At 39.8% G+C, this 15660-nt stretch overlaps 1 protein-coding gene across 1 annotated transcript; it reads left to right on the top strand.

Moving 5' to 3' along the window:
- The first annotated feature begins 7 nt into the window (after positions 1-7).
- On the top strand, positions 8-15304 carry LOC141573141 (oxalate decarboxylase OxdC-like). Its single transcript, XM_074339947.1, has 9 exons — positions 8-192; positions 1361-1576; positions 2094-2300; positions 5184-5414; positions 6295-6448; positions 7981-8090; positions 8652-8765; positions 10042-10188; positions 13211-15304. Exons 1-9 carry the CDS (start codon positions 109-111, stop codon positions 13343-13345), a joined length of 1398 nt encoding a protein of 465 aa, XP_074196048.1. The 5' UTR covers positions 8-108; the 3' UTR covers positions 13346-15304.
- The last annotated feature ends 356 nt before the right edge of the window (positions 15305-15660 follow it).

The raw sequence follows: 15660 nt of genomic DNA, 5'->3' as shown, positions 1-15660 counted from the left end.
TTAAGACTTTTCATTCTTCTCCTCTCAGGGATCTCAGGGATCTCCTCATTTGCTAAAGCTACATTTCTCCAGTTTTCTTTTTCGGTGAATTGCTTTCCCCTTTTTTCAATGGACAACGCAGCATTTGAAATGCATGAAGGTGCAACACAGAATATTTCACCTGTGGGGAAGACGGACACCATCTTCAGAATGGTAAGGTGGGGGTTTACATCTTGAGATGCGTTCCCCCCAAAACCCTTATGCAGAGCTCAGGAAAGAATCCTCCTTAGACCAGCTTTCCCCAAGTGACCCTCTTTCAGCAAGGTCGCGTCTCTTGCTCTAAATATTTTCTGATTTGCCTTCTTGCTCCTAAGATCTTAACTCACACCTCTTTTAGCTCTTCCATGGCCCAACTCTCTATTAAGTGTAAATCATAGTATTCATGAGTTATTTATTGTTTTATATAACACCCCTGTACAATGTTAAACTGAATATGTTGATAAATAATTATGCGATACACCGTATGCTGTTTAAGAATGTGAAAGTCCTAAGAATATCTATGTTACAGTCATTAGTGGTCCAAGCTATGCCTTCTCAGAGAGGAAGGCCAGGAACTCAGAGGGCAGTGGAACAAGAGACTTCGACATCAGTGCTTATTGATGTCCTTTTAATTGTCAGAGGATTGAGGGCAAATTGGTCCAAAGATTAGGGTGTGTATTGTTTAGGCAGCTTTCAATAATGTGGATGGAAAGTCACAGCAATAATGCTGTTGTTTTTAGCATATGTTTGTGACGTGAAACCAGGAAACTAACATAGAAATACATGGAAATATTTTGCTCAGACTTGGTAGATGGGTTTGTCGCTCATATGGAGGGAGGGTAGTTTAATGAAGCATTTAAACGAAGGAGGGTAGAAGAGAGACTGAGACCTGTCCAGTCAGTTGTATATAGTATGCTACTTATGTCCATGCATGTACCTGTGCATGTAAGTGGATATGTACATTCTGGAACAAAAAAGTTCTTAGAAAATGCTCTTTATAACCGCTTTAATTTTCAGGTGAAGAAACTGGTAAATGGGGCTGACTGAATTGGAATGCATTTTATGTACATAACTGGCTACTTCATTTTCTGCTAACTTGTTATGTGCCCCAGTTCCTCATATGTTTATTTTTATCCTTGTTTATTTGGATATCAGCAAAGCATATGGGTGTGTGTGTATTTATTGACACTCGTATTTATGCATGTACTATTTTACTGAGTGTATTTTTCCTACAAATGCATCATTTTTTAAAAATCAAAGAGAAAATAAACCAAACTGACAAAGAAGGCAATATTTTTACTGCATGAAGAGTAGAGAATAACGGCTGCATAATTTCTCCTAGGAAAAGAAGAGGCCGTGGTCGCTGATGAGTATTTTCCTGGTGTGTCTCTTGGCCTGCACCGTTACCACAGCAGTGGGGGTACTGATTCTCTCCCTGGTTTATACCAACAACTCTCAGCCCCATTTAGAACCCAAACTGCCAGCAACTACAATTCCGATACTGCAAAAAGACGTTGATCCAAAATTCCAGTTTCTTAATCATTTACCTAAATCCAAGGTATGACTCAGACATATTAGGAATCATCTATTCTACGTGGCAATTTCAAAACAAAGTTTCCACTGTGTTTTTTTTTACTAAGCGTTGTTCTCTTTACATTAGAAGGAACCAGCTGTGGGCTACCTGGATGAGGAAGGGATGGGAGGGATAGAGGAGAGGGCAAGTTGGGTTGATATTGGCCCCAGGCAGAAATTTTCTTTAGTAGATAGTTCTATGTCTGGCTGGAGGGGAGAATTGCAGGTGGGCAAATGGAAAACCCTCTATTCTCTTGTTAAGACAGGCATTCTTTTTTATGTCTAACAGGGGCTAGACTGATAGCATTGCTTGTGCTACTATTGTCATTCCTGGAGTCTCGCAGACCTGTCCTTCCTTTTCCTTTCTGGAACTCTAGTATTCACTTCACCACCACTACCTTTTCTGTGTTGCCTTCCTCTTACTTTATAGGCCGTGGTGGCCTCTTGGTCCTCGGGAGATTGCCTCCAGGGTGATGGTTGGTTGCTTTCTTACGACTTTTCAGGTGTTTGAGTTCTCTGGTGGTGCAATCCAATGGGCCCGGTACAGGAACAATGTCAAAGACTACCTCAGCATTGAAGAAGAGGCCTTCGGGAGCAGTTTGAACAGTCAGAGATCACAGATGACTCTGGGAACCCTGAGAATAAAAAGCAATGGCCTCCGGGCCCCTCATTGGCACTTCAATGCTAACGAGCATGGCTATCTTGTACAGGTATGACGAGTTTCCCACCTGCACTTAAGCATTAATGTTGGTGTGTCCTCAAGCTATTATTTTAGTTGTTGCAAAACCTACTTAGGTGATGGACAATACCCAGGCTTTGGCTATGTATTCAGGTAGATTAGTTAGCAGTGTCTTGAAGCATTAACCTGTTTGTTTTAGTTATTCTTGGCACCACTTTGAACTTTCTTCAGTATGAAATCATTTTTCATATAGTATTGTTCAAATAAGATCACTGTTTCATACTCGGAGCCAAAGCCAAAGCTGGTGGCTCTGATCTAATGATCAAAGAGATGGCAGCTTCCCTCTAAGGAGAAAAGCAGAGACTGGAATAACAAACTAGGTTGCAGATATTCAGCTGGGAGTCCCTAAGGTCAGGCCAATTGGATGCCCTTTTGTGGTTCAGACCTTTCAGAATTTTCTGGAAGTCAAGTGAAATAGAGCTGGAGGTGAAATGAATGTACTTACTGAATTTCAAATAAGTCATTAATTCTGAAAGGTATTTCTTGGTTGCCTTCTGTATTTCAGACTGGAGAACCAGTAGTGACTAAGCCCTCATAGAGCTTTCAGAGTTGGTCTCACCATAGTGATCTTGTTACTAGACCAGCCAATTTTATGTGACACATTTCTGTTGTTAATAAAACTCCTTTTTTTTTCCAATTCTTGACAATTCATTCAATTTTAGAATGTACAACCAGAAGAGAGGTTAGAGTTTCATCTATATGAGACCAAATTTTTCTTATTTCTCGTGAGAGAATAGTCTCAGAAAGACTAAGTGACTTTTCTGAAGATAAACTGTAGTTGTTGGCTATACTTAGACAAAGTCCATGTGTTTTGACTTCTTGTCTTTTTCCACATGTGTAAAATATGTAACAGGATAATCTTCAAAATATTAGTTTCCATGGCCCTGGTTGAGAAGTGGCAGAGTGATAGGCAGGAAGAAAGACAGTTAAATGGTCTTTCCTGGAGGGGGCCCCCTAAAAAACAAATAGCAAGCCAGGAAATTAGTCTGGAGCATGTTGCAGTAGGTAACAGGCCTGGGATCCAGCTCAGCTTGGGTAGGCTGTTCTCTAAGTCCAGAGAGAATTTATGCTCTGAGCTTTTACATGTGGGCTAGAAGGTGGTCAAAAGGTACAGACTTCCAGTTATAAAATGAATAGGTCAAGGAGATGGAATCTACACAGTGGCTATAGTTAATAATACTGTATGCTTTATTCGAAAGTGACTAAAGAAGGAAAAAAACAACTAAAAGAGAAAAAAAATGTAAAAAAGAAAAATATGCAACAACAGCAAACAAAGAAAGAGAGTAGATCTTAAAGGTTCTCATCATACAAAAAATGTATAATTATGTGTGGTGATGGATGTGATCATTTCACAATAGATACAAATGCTGAATCTTTATGTTGTACACCTGAAACTAATATAATATTGTATGTCAATTACATCTTAATTAAAAACATATAAAATAATTTAACTCTGAAAAAGTAAAGTGGGTGAGAATATTCTCTAGATCCCAGGAAAATTGTGGGATCCCTCACTCTCACAATCAGGCTAGGGAAGCAAACAATAGGATGTGAGGGAAGTCCCTCCACAGTACGTCACCCCGTGGTGATTGCCTTTGTTTCTGAGTATCTTCACCAAAGCTTTGGAAGGAGTGTCCCTGAGGGGAGCAGGGCAGCGTGTGTGGCCCTGCAGTGAGTGTCCTATTGGCCACTATGCTGTCTCTGCTCTGTGTCTGGAGTAGTTGATGCCCTGATAAGAACAGGTGCATATCTATTTCTGCTGTTCCTTGCATGTGGACTTGGAGAGAGCTCTTTAGAGGTTTACCTTTCCCCTGCATCTGTGATACCCATTTGGATCCAAGTGATATATGTTGTCTGTGTGGACAGACCGAAGACTTCTTTTTCATCCACCCTTGTGGATGTTTCTGCTATAGGACCATGAGTCTCTGGTAAAACAGAAATAGCGGTACTTGCTCTACCTACCTCACAGGGTAATACTAAGGAACAGATTAGAAAGTGAGAGAAAGGATACAATTCTGTAGTCAGCAGAATCAAAGTATGATGCAGTATGAATTAAAAGCATAGACTTCCCCCCAGTCTCTGGCAACCACCATTCTACTTCCTGTTTCTGGATAACTTGATTAAATAATTTTAACTAGGTAATTTGACTAGATAATTAAGTCTTAGAGATCTGTTATATAACATTGTGTCTCTGACTAATAATACTGTGTTGTACACCTAAACCTTTGTTAAGTTGGTAGATCTCATTTTAAGGGTTCTTACCACAATTTAAAAAAATGTGTAGACTTTGGAGCTGGACTGCTTAGGTCCAAATCCCAGCTTTGCCACTGATGAGCTGAATAACCTTGGGAAATTATGCATTCTGTCCAGACTTAGTTTCCTCATCTGCAAAATGACAATAGGATTGATGCAAGGAATAATTGAGTTAATCAGATAAAATACTTAGAGGAATACCTGGACACACCGTAAAAGCACTAAGTGCTATTATTATTTAAATTGTATGCAGACTTTTTCTTATCTGGAAAATAAATACACATCTGTCTGCATACACACAAAACATGTGTGTCTATACAACCGCATATAAATTGACACATGTGCCTGCAGTCTTTTTAAGGGGGCAAAAACTGGTTCTTGGGGGGCAAAAAACTTATTCTTTTTATGTATAAAGCATAGATATGTGTAGAGTACACAAGCAGTACGTGTATAGAGTGTACAGATCCACAGTACATCTGTAGTATTAAAATTTTACAGAAAAAAGGACTAAAATGGTACCTTAGGGGGGAGGCAATGAACAAAAGGTTGAGAAACATTGCCGCAAAGCGATGTTGGATGTGCTTTTCTGTTTATGTTTCAGGGGACAGCATGGATTGGGGTGGTTGATGACGGTCACGTAGTTACCACGTACAATGTTACAGCGGGCCAAGTGATCTTCTTCCCGAAGAATACACTGCACTGGATAAAGAATGTGGGGAACGAAGACTGCTTTTTCTTGCTCTTCTTTTCCACACATGATGAACTTCAGACGCTGGATCTTGATGACGTATTTTTTTCTACACCTGAGGACATCGCTTCCAGGTCTCTCAAGGTCTGTACTGAAAAGTGAATCCCACCATGAGGCTGTGCATTACAGAGGCACAAAGAGAGCTTGAGAATTTGTGTTTCTAGGACACCAGCCAATAGGGTAACAGCTGGAGAATGGACTCAAGAACAAACCTTGTGTTCCTACTAGAGATATAAAACTTTTAATGTTTGCTCTGTATTTTCCTTTATGAAAGACTTCTATAGGAAACTATAATGAATTCTGTGGAAAGGTTATGATATAGTTAATACAAATTGCTATAACTTAAATGTCTGAAAAGCCATAAGCTAGTACAGGGAGAAGTTTGCTACAAATAATGTAATTGAGCTTTCTTACTCTGATGCAGAGAATCCTACAGGTTTCCTGAACAATAGCTACTTTTGGTCTGTTTAAATATTAATATTATCATTGGAGGGATTGCTGATAATGCTGGGTGCAGAGGGTCAGATGTGGATGCTGACAATACAAGTGTGTGATCAGATGAATTGGTGATGGTCCATGATTGGCTATGGGAAGGGTCAGTTTAGAAATCTGTCTAGTAAGGTATAGAGATCTATTTAGCAGCAGATCCTGATCTAATGTTATCGGGAGAAACAGAAGAATTGAGTCATTAGGGAGAGCATCTGTAAACATGGGAACCAATGCATGTTTTTGTAGGAGTTTTTACTGACCATAAAACACCAACACATTTAAAACCAAAATTCATTGAAAACTTGTAGGGTTTTCATAATTATCACAAGTCTTCGGCTAATCGAGGCCAGCTCCTTTGGGCCACTGAAAACCACACTGGTGCTGACACTACCCTATCCTCAGCTACCCACCCTTCTATTGCTAAAATCTGTAGACTGTTTCACAAATATCTCATGTGGTTTCTCATGTGTTTCAGCCTGAAGGTGGAGTTAATTTCATTAGAACATTCCATAAGCAAAAAGAGGATCAGGGGGTCAACCTTCCCCCCAACTTGGCAGAACTGGTTATGAATGCTAGTTACACACAGTCTCCAGACAGCCTTGTGTGGAGATACTTTTATGACCTTAAAGGTATAGTATGTTATTTTGTGAAGCCTTTTTAGTTAGTTAACTATTTATATATGTTATTATATAGCTGTACTGGATTAAGATGTAAGGTAGTTTGTTTTTTGTTTTTTTGTTTTTGTTTTTTTTTGCGGTGGGTCCAGAGAAGTTTAAAAAATACAGTTCTCAACAGAGTAGGAAATGTTGAGAAAAGACTGGGAAACAAAAGAGAATGTGGCAAAAGATTTCAAAATGTGAGGGTGTGTGTTGGGTCTGGGGGAGGGGATTGAGGAGAAGAGGCTGATGGGAGAGGAGGGGTCCAATCGTGCAGGTTTTATGTGAATGAGTTTATACTTTATCTTGATGGAAATGAGGAGCAACTAAGGGGTCTTAAATAGAAAAATGACACATGAGGCATTTATTTCTTTATTGTTTGTTTGAGATATAATTGACATACATTATGTGAGTTTCAGGTGTACAACAGGACCTTCAATATTTATATATATTGTGAAATGATTACTGCAATAAGTCAGTTAACATGGTCACCATACGTACGGAACTTATTTTTCTTATAATGAGAACTTTTAAGATTTACTCTCTTAGCAACTTTCAAATATGCTATACAGTATTATTAATGAATTAACGATAGTCACCATGCTGTACATTATTACATCCCTATGGCTTATTTATTTTATAACTGGAAGTTTGTATCTTTTGCCTCTCTTCACCCATATACCCCCGACCTCTGCCAACCACCAATCTGTTCTCTGTCTATGAGCTTATTTTTCCTTTTTTTTCTTAGATTCCACATTTAAATGAGATCATACAGTATTTGTCTTTCTCTGTCTGACTCATTTCACTTAGCATAATGCCCTCAAGGTTCATCCATGTTGTCACAACTGATAAGATTTCATTCTTTTTTATGGCTGAATAATGCTCCATTGGATCATTTCCTTTATCCATTCATCTGTCAGTGGACACTAAGATATGTTTCCATATCTTAGCTATTGTAAATAATGTTGCAATGAACATGGGGGTACAGATATTTTTCTGAGTTTGTGTTAGTTTTGTTTTTTGAAGTGATGACCAATCCTGCTGAATTGTCGAGACTGGATTGGAAGGGGTTAGATGAAAAGCAGGGATATGAGTAGGGGCTCTCACAGTCCCTCAAATAGGGAATGATGGTGGCCTGTACTATGACATTTGTAAGCGGGAGAGAACTGTTATGAAGCAAAGAGAATTTAACAAAGTAGGGATGACAGTATTTAGGATTACTCTCAAGTTGTCTAGCATGGTCCCCTGAATTGAATACTTTGTCTTAAAGAGGCCACTTTATGTTAGAAATTTCAGAAGAGCTTGGAAGATAGGGTAGTATCTGACCATCTCAGCTCAATATCTTGGGGGCACATAGGATCTGGCGTTCGCAGTTACTACCACATAAGCTTTTTGTGACTGTAGAAGAGCAATGTCCTTTACTGGGGCTACTTTAGACTCTCCTTTTGTGGTACAATTTTGAAGTATTTTATCTTACTTTGGTTTTTAAACTTCATCTAACCCAGGTTCAAAAGAATATCGATTTCCAGGAGGAATAATACAACTGGCACAATATTGGAAAAATGGAAGTGAACTAAGCAACAACGAAAAAATTTTTAGTGAATTCTTGAATCAGGTAATTGAGAAAAAAATGTTTTGATGGTTATTAAGGTGGATGAAATATGAGATTTTGATCAGATTCAGCCTTCTTTTGGACAAAGAGAAAAGGAAAGATCTAATTGAACATTAGTTGATTTGATCAATGTAAACTATTAATTGAGGCCTCAGTGGGGATTTGGGAACTTAATTTCTTGGTGTGGATAGTTACATTAATGAAAAGATTGGATGCTTGTAAGATTTCTCTTTTCATTTGTTTTAAATGCTGTATTGCATGACTCTGAGGACAGCTATGGTGTCAAATTCCCTGATTCAAATCCCAGTTCTGCCACTGTGTGAACCTTGGTAAATTACTCACCACCAACCTAGATTTTAATTTCATCACCTGTAAAATGGGAAGAATAATACTACCAACCTTTTAAGACTGTTATAAGGAAAAAGTGACAAAATAAATGGAAAGGACATAAATATTACACGTCTTAGTGAGGGCTGCATAAATATTAGTTATGATTAAATGAATTGTTAAGTTGCTGAGTAGGTTGTTGGCTAAATAATTCGATTTCACTTTTTCTTTTTCAAGCATCAAAATACCCTCGCTTTGAGTACAGTCAGAATTTACAACAATGGATTACGACAGCCACATTTCCATTTTAATGCAAATGAAATGGGATATGTAATAAGTGGATGTGCAAAGGTAATTTTTCTGTGAACTTTCCTTTCTAATGCAGAAAGAAGCAAGTGGGAGGTATTTATTTTGGTTCGGTTGTTGGTCACATAAAAAGACCCGATGCTAATGGCTTTCCGGACAGTTTCCAGAGGATAGCAGGCAGGCTCTGCTAGAGAGCGTCCAAGTTTGAGCTCAGCAAGCAGGAGGCTAAGAACCTCAGCCGTGATGAAGAGTTATCACATAGGGTGAAGGGTCTGGAACACCTGCTTACATTTGCAGAGTTTTGCATTCTCAGGTAATGCAAGGGTTTAATGCACCGTCCTTTGGAGAATGTGAAATCACGGTTTGCCTTTCAGTGCACTGTGAGTTGGGGTGGGTGGGTGGGGAAGTGTAAAGCATCAGTTGAGTGGCCACATATCCCCGTATACCCGGAGTCCTCCTGATGTATACTTGCCATCTTGGGGAATCATTAACAGCACCCCTTTTGACTCTTGAGTCCTGGTTTGGATAATCAATTATATCATTACCATAATAAAAGCCAAACTGAGAAGCATGTTCCCATAGTGATTTGACAGTGGTTCTGGACTTTCCGAGAGCTCCCTGGGGAAATCTGTCATGGTATACATGGGTAAAATAGGCTTCTCTAGCCGGTACCGGTCTCAATCTTGACAGAAAGAGCCAAACCAGACTGACACTCATCTATTATGTCATCCCTAGCAAACGTTTTATGCTTTTTGAGGTGAAGGCTTTGTAATAAATTGGAAAAGGGCATTGCAATTTTTCACAAATTATATTTCAAGGATCAGATTTTATTTTTGGTGTGCTTGTGTACTCACATGCGTGTAATTTAGTCTCTCACCCTTTTAAGGAAGACTGTTAGGATGTTGCTCTCGTAGAAGGCGGAATTTCCCCCAACAAGTAGAAAGGAGGGCATGGGAAGAGTAAAACACGGAAATTTAAATCCTTTGCCTAATTAGGTAATTACCAAAGGGTAATTTATAACCCTTAATTAGAACACGGTGATGGAGGCTCTTTTTTGCATGATGTTCTGCAGTATTGAACTCGCTGATGGCATTTCGGGGAACATTCACTTAAACAGAGTATCTTTTGATTTCTGTGGGACTTTGTCTCAGAAGCAGGAGATTTTATGTGAAGGATGGCCTCTATCTTCTGCTATTTGCCCTCACTGAGAAGTCCCTTTATAACCATGTGCTCTTATTCCTCTGTTCTTCACTAGTCATACTTATCCTTAATGAACATTTGATTTGATTTGCTTAACGTCAGGATTGTTTTCCTTCCTTAGGTGGGTATTATTAATACTCAGGGTACCATCGAGTTTGACATTCATGTTGGAGACGTGATATTTTTCCCCATTGGAAACCAGCATTACATTAAGAGCGCATGTGATGAGGATTTGCTTTTACTTCTTGCCTTCAGCACCAGGGACCAGGTGAGAATAAGCTTGCTTAAAAGAGATTGCTGAGTTGAGTGCCAGTGGTGTGCAGAATATGCCGCTGAGCAATGTATCTGGACCACGGGCTCTCAGTCAATGTGTGTTGAATGAATGAATGAATGAATACATGAAGGAATGAATAAATGAAGGAACTGGCAGAACCAATGTGTGACTAGGAGGAGAATCAAATAATCTTTCATGTGGTTATAAAGGAATCTGATATATCACATTTCCTCTTAATTCCCTAAGTTCTGACCTAACTGAGAAAAAAGACCAAAGAATAGTATATAGAAATCCATGAAAGCATTTTTATTACTAATGAAGCGGGCATTAGAGAACGTGACTAATACCTGTGGACAGGTGGGTTTCCTAATGTCAATCCCCAGAATTGGATTGTCCTCCGCATGTCGAGGCGGCCCCTTGTACACCTATGGCTCAAAGGAGCAGAACATGCGCTTTGAAGCTTCGCCAGCTCCCAAGAGAGAAGGAGGAGCTGAACTGAGCATGCCCAGTTTATTTTTCCAGCATTTACTTGGCACAAAGAGAGAGGGGGGAAAATAGAGACTCTTGTATATGAAAAGAAACTTTAGGAGTAGTGAAATAACCCTGAGTGTGACTGAACAACGTTAGTGTGTAAGAGCAGCCTTTCTTCCTGTCCTCCTTTATTTTAAGCACATCTGATATGATGGTCTGGGTTATAAAATGAATAATGCATTAGTCTGTAAACTAAGAGGAATTATTTGTGGTATTAAAAATAAGTTGCTGTTAAAAACTCACCCACGGTTATATAATTGCAGGGAATGATGTGTATGGGGTGGAATTCAGATGTTGAAAAATGCTGAGGACAAGGTTCCCTTCTGAGATTTATAACAGTGAGAATTTTAACAGTCTGACTGGGCAAGTCCAGGAGCTGACAGACATTTCTCTTGGCCGTGGTCCTTCCTGTGAGATGCAACAAGATCTCCAGGGAAGAGCACAGCATGAATTTGGCAGTACCATCAGCAGGACCTGCCCCTAGAGGTGGTTTGGTTGTGCTCTTTTCCCATAATGACACATCCCTTCTTTGAGAGACTGGAACATTTCAGCATCTGCTTCCCTGGGTCTCCAAACCTTCCTGGGGGGACCTGGGATGAAGTCTGTGGAGAGCTATGGGAGGAAGAGTTGGAATTGAAAGCTATAGAGTTTGTTGGGTGGGGGGAGTCCAGTGTTCCCTACTTTTGGAGTGGGTCTCACTGATACTGCTACCCCTTTGGTCACTCTTCTCTATAGCCATTGTAAGAATAAACGATAGTGCAAAATCAAATCAAGTAAAACATAAATAGGAAAAGAAGAAAAAACCCTCAGGTTATAAATAGCAAGTTTGAGTTTGAAAAGTTACGAGTAAGAAGAGAATTTTAAAAGTGAGCACAATGTAGATTTTATATAAGTGTAAAAGTATTCCAAAGGTAAAAACTTAAGAATTAAATAAGTATGGGAGATAAAATAAAAAAGAATTAATGTGACATGAAAGGCTAATACCAAGAAATTAAAACATAAAGTATGAAAGAAGGATGAAAATATCAATTGAAAACCATTAAATATAAACCAAAAAATAAAGAATATAAATCTTTTAAAAATGGAATAGAAATAGATTTTTTTTCAATGAAAAGGAACAATTTAAGGGAGTGGTCCACAACAGAGAAGAAATAAATGAATCAGAATTTTAGGTAGGACAAATTTTTTTTTAACCTCTACCCCACCCTCAGGAATGTCTGCTATTCCACTTGAGGGGGGATAGTCCCCCACTATGCTGTCAGAGTGGGCAATGGGAAATGTTTCTAATGGGGATATTATTTTGCATAAGGGGTGTGAAGGGAAGGAGGGAGAGAGAGAGGATGCGGAGATAGAGAAGAAGCGGGAAACACATGCCCAGAGAGAAACACAGAATAAGAGACAGAGACCCAGAGACATACATGCCCAGAGACATACAGAGATAGATACAGAGAGAGATGCCCAGAGAGGAAAAGACATGCTTAGAGACATACCCAGAAATAAAGACATGTGGAGAGAGAAACACACGGAGAGGAGGAGAGAGATCTACAAAGACAAATACAGAGAGACAAACAACGCAGAGACACAAATAGGAGACACACAGATATAAACACAGAGGGAGTAACACCCATAGAGAGACAGAGGCATAGGAGAGACACACTGACACATGCATACCCATACAGAGACAGTCCTATACATAGACACAGAAGGACAGATAGACACAGCATATACATGCACAGAGACAGACAGACGTAGACAGACACATACATATAGACAAGAGACAGATTCTAAGGCAAATCTCTCTCTCTCTCTCTCTCTCTCTCTCTCTCTTTCTCTCTTTCTCTCTCTCTCCGTCTCTCTCTCTCTCTGTCTCTCACACACACATGCAGAAATTGAGAGAGGCCGACTGAGAAAGAGAGATAGGGTCAGAGAGAGAGAGACCGAGAGAGGGAGAGGGACAAAGACGGTGGTAAGGAGAGCAGACAAGGACATTCAGTCACAGCTACTTGACTGGATAGTCCGGCCAGACAGGCAGAGATTATTAACCCAGCAGAGAGAGGCTGCTGTCTGGTTGTGGAACGTGAGGACCACTTACGTGGCGGCGAGGTTGGCCTCCATCATTTGCTTTTGGACATGGTGCTCTGAGAAGCTGTTTTGTCATTAGTCCCTGCTCACAGGAAGACAGAGTCCTGTTCCCTCATCAAAGAAAACTGTCTCTCAGTAGGATGGAGGTCCCTTCTAAAGAAAGCTTCAGATGCCCCAGCCCATCTAGCCATCAGGCACACTTTCTTTATTCTCAGAGTTGAAAAGCTGAGCTCCCCATGGCAAGGGAAGAGCAGGCACACAGGTGACCATTCACAGGACTTCACAGCTGTGCAAAGCTGCACAGCCAGCTACCCCGCTGTCTTGTAAGTGCCTCGGTAAGATCTTTTCGGAACCTGAGTAGTTCACTGCTGATACATCTTTTTTTCTATTTTCCCATTGTCAGCTGCAAACCCTTGACATGGACGATTACTTCCAGGCCACAGCAGACCACATCCTGGCCCAGCTTTTCTTCAAGAAACAAAATGAGTTTAAGAAGATCCCTAAATTCGCAGAGGACCAGGCAATCAACCTGCCTTAGATTTGCTGATGAGCGCACATTTGTTCTTCCTTCTTCATTTGTTACTGTTGTCTTGAAAGACGGACCACTTGGCTAATGAACACGGAGCTCTTACAGAGTGGAAGGGGAGAGCCGGCGCAACGCGGCCCTGTGGGCTCCTTCAGCCCACAGTGCTTGTAGGCAGCCCGTGCTAAGGGGACGTTTGAGTATACTCTGCGTAGATTCGTAGGCCTGTGGAGGAGACCCTGCAAATTAAATTAAGGGTCTCCTCCACAGAAGGAGTACTGAACGTTCCTTATCGCTTCTAAATAGCGGAAGGTGTTTATAAAAAGTTTCTTTGTCTCATCCTTTCCTATTGAAGAGTAACCAGGCTGCTTTTTATTACCCAACTGATTGGGCAAAGGAATATAGTTACTGTTACCATATAACTTGATTTCCAACCCTGATTTCTCAACGGTTGAAAATGATACAACTGTATAGTGTATGGATTTTAGTATATGTGTTTAGTTTCCCTTTGTTACTTTAAATTTATTACTCCAAATGAAAAGCCATTATTTTTGCACACATTAGTAAATATTAGTACCATGGATGTGTTTTTGGTATTTATCACTGAGAAAGGAAGGAAGGAGGTCAGCCTACCTATGTACATATTGAGGCAACTGGAACCCAGGTAATCAAACCTTATTGGGAGACTTGATTATAGAACCCCAGGCTGGTGATTCCCAACCCTTTTGTTGGCATGAAGATACTTTTTATAACGCCAAAATTTTCAAGGTCTAACTTATATGAGTCATTGTATACTTATTGTATATTAGCTGAGAAAATACTTGATGATAAACTAAATTATGAATTCAATACCTTCTATGAATGTATTTTGATTTTATTAATCATGTCATCCACGATTTACATTTGAGGACTAGCCATCTCTGTATTTGAGAAGCATGTGGTTTGTTTATTCGATTGGCAATGCCGGCTGTGCACATGGATTCGAGGACTGCTCATCATCTCTGGGAAACTGGCAGGGGCTGGTGGTCTCCAAGTTGGAGCTCATTGTCTTAAGTAGAAAAGAGTTCATTCATATCCAATCTGTGCTTCGTTTTTGTTTGCAATTTATTTTAACAGGTATCTGGTGGTACCCCCACATGGTGCTCGGGTACCACCATCAGTTCTGGGCCCCCCTACATACAATTCTAAAGTTAGTAATAGCTGGTTTTCAATGCTTCTGACCACTACCTCCTTCCAGTTATTCCGCTGACACCTAATGGGAGTTTTAGATGTCTTAGGATGTGTGTTCCTAGGCTAAAAAGAATCTGTACTTCTCTCTCTCTCTCTCTCTCTCTCTCTCTCTCTCTCTCTCTCCTATAAGTACAGAATTCAGTGGGAATCAGAAAAGGCTCACGTTTAGGATGAGAAAGTACCTACACAGTATACATAATCAGATCATCAAAGGTCTGTTATCGCTTGGAACTGCCTTACTGTGTATTTATTTACCTTATTGCCCTTTTCTGGAAGAGCCAGCTGAGATCAGAGCTCGGTGGTGCCACTGATTTGAAGAGACTTTATAGGTAATAGGTCACCAGTCAGGAGAAGGAACACAGTTGAGAAGGTTCAGGGAACAGCACAGGGCAATGGGTATATGGAAGGAAGATACCAGATAGAGGGAAAATAGTCAGGAAAAGTAAATGGTAATGTGTGTAGACAGATTTTACCTACAAATTTTGTTTTACTGTGGGAATTTTTAAATATATCACAAACTAGTCAATCGATTTTCTTGTATCAGGAAGTATTGTATCACATTACTATGTGGTCATTTAATAAAGATTTTGTGCATCTTTGTATATTTTTGCCATTGTACTTTGAATGAAATCTGCTCTTATGGTTTGAAGCATTACTGGATTCCTTCTATGCATCCTTGAAATGTGACTTAGGAATCCAACCCACTATGTATTTAAAAAAGAAAAATCTTAATAAAAATCTAATGAAGACAATTTAATTGGAATATTGTTGGTATGTCATTTTATGGGAAGATTTGGTCTTAACTGTCACTTGGTTGTTCAAATTTCATTCAGTCCTTTACCCTCCTTGGGATGCTGATTACTGTTTTTTTTTTTTTTCACCTCTCCGCCCCCCCACCCCCACCCCCTGGGGTAAATTAGTCCAATAACACTCAAGTGTTTTTAGGCTTTTTGGCATATCTACTTTATTACCGGGTCAATAGATTGAAGAGTGAATTGCCAGTCAAAGTGATTATTTACTGCTCAGCATTCAGGCAAAACCCATACATTTGACTGAAAACATGCTTTACAACTGAACCCATCCTAACCATTTTATACGCA

This window comes from Rhinolophus sinicus, linkage group LG09, assembly GCF_036562045.2.
Source record: "Rhinolophus sinicus isolate RSC01 linkage group LG09, ASM3656204v1, whole genome shotgun sequence".
NCBI lineage: Eukaryota > Metazoa > Chordata > Mammalia > Chiroptera > Rhinolophidae > Rhinolophus > Rhinolophus sinicus.
Note: the sequence above shows the minus strand (reverse complement) of the source record. Positions and strands in the feature narration are given on the sequence as shown.

Coding starts and splice junctions, on each gene's coding strand:
- LOC141573141 (XM_074339947.1), top strand. CDS start 109: ATGGACAACGCAGCATTTGAAATGCATGAAGGTGCAACACAGAATATT. Junction 193..1,360: donor CGGACACCATCTTCAGAATG/GTAAGGTGGGGG, acceptor AATTTCTCCTAG/GAAAAGAAGAGGCCGTGGTC. Junction 1,577..2,093: donor ATCATTTACCTAAATCCAAG/GTATGACTCAGA, acceptor ACGACTTTTCAG/GTGTTTGAGTTCTCTGGTGG.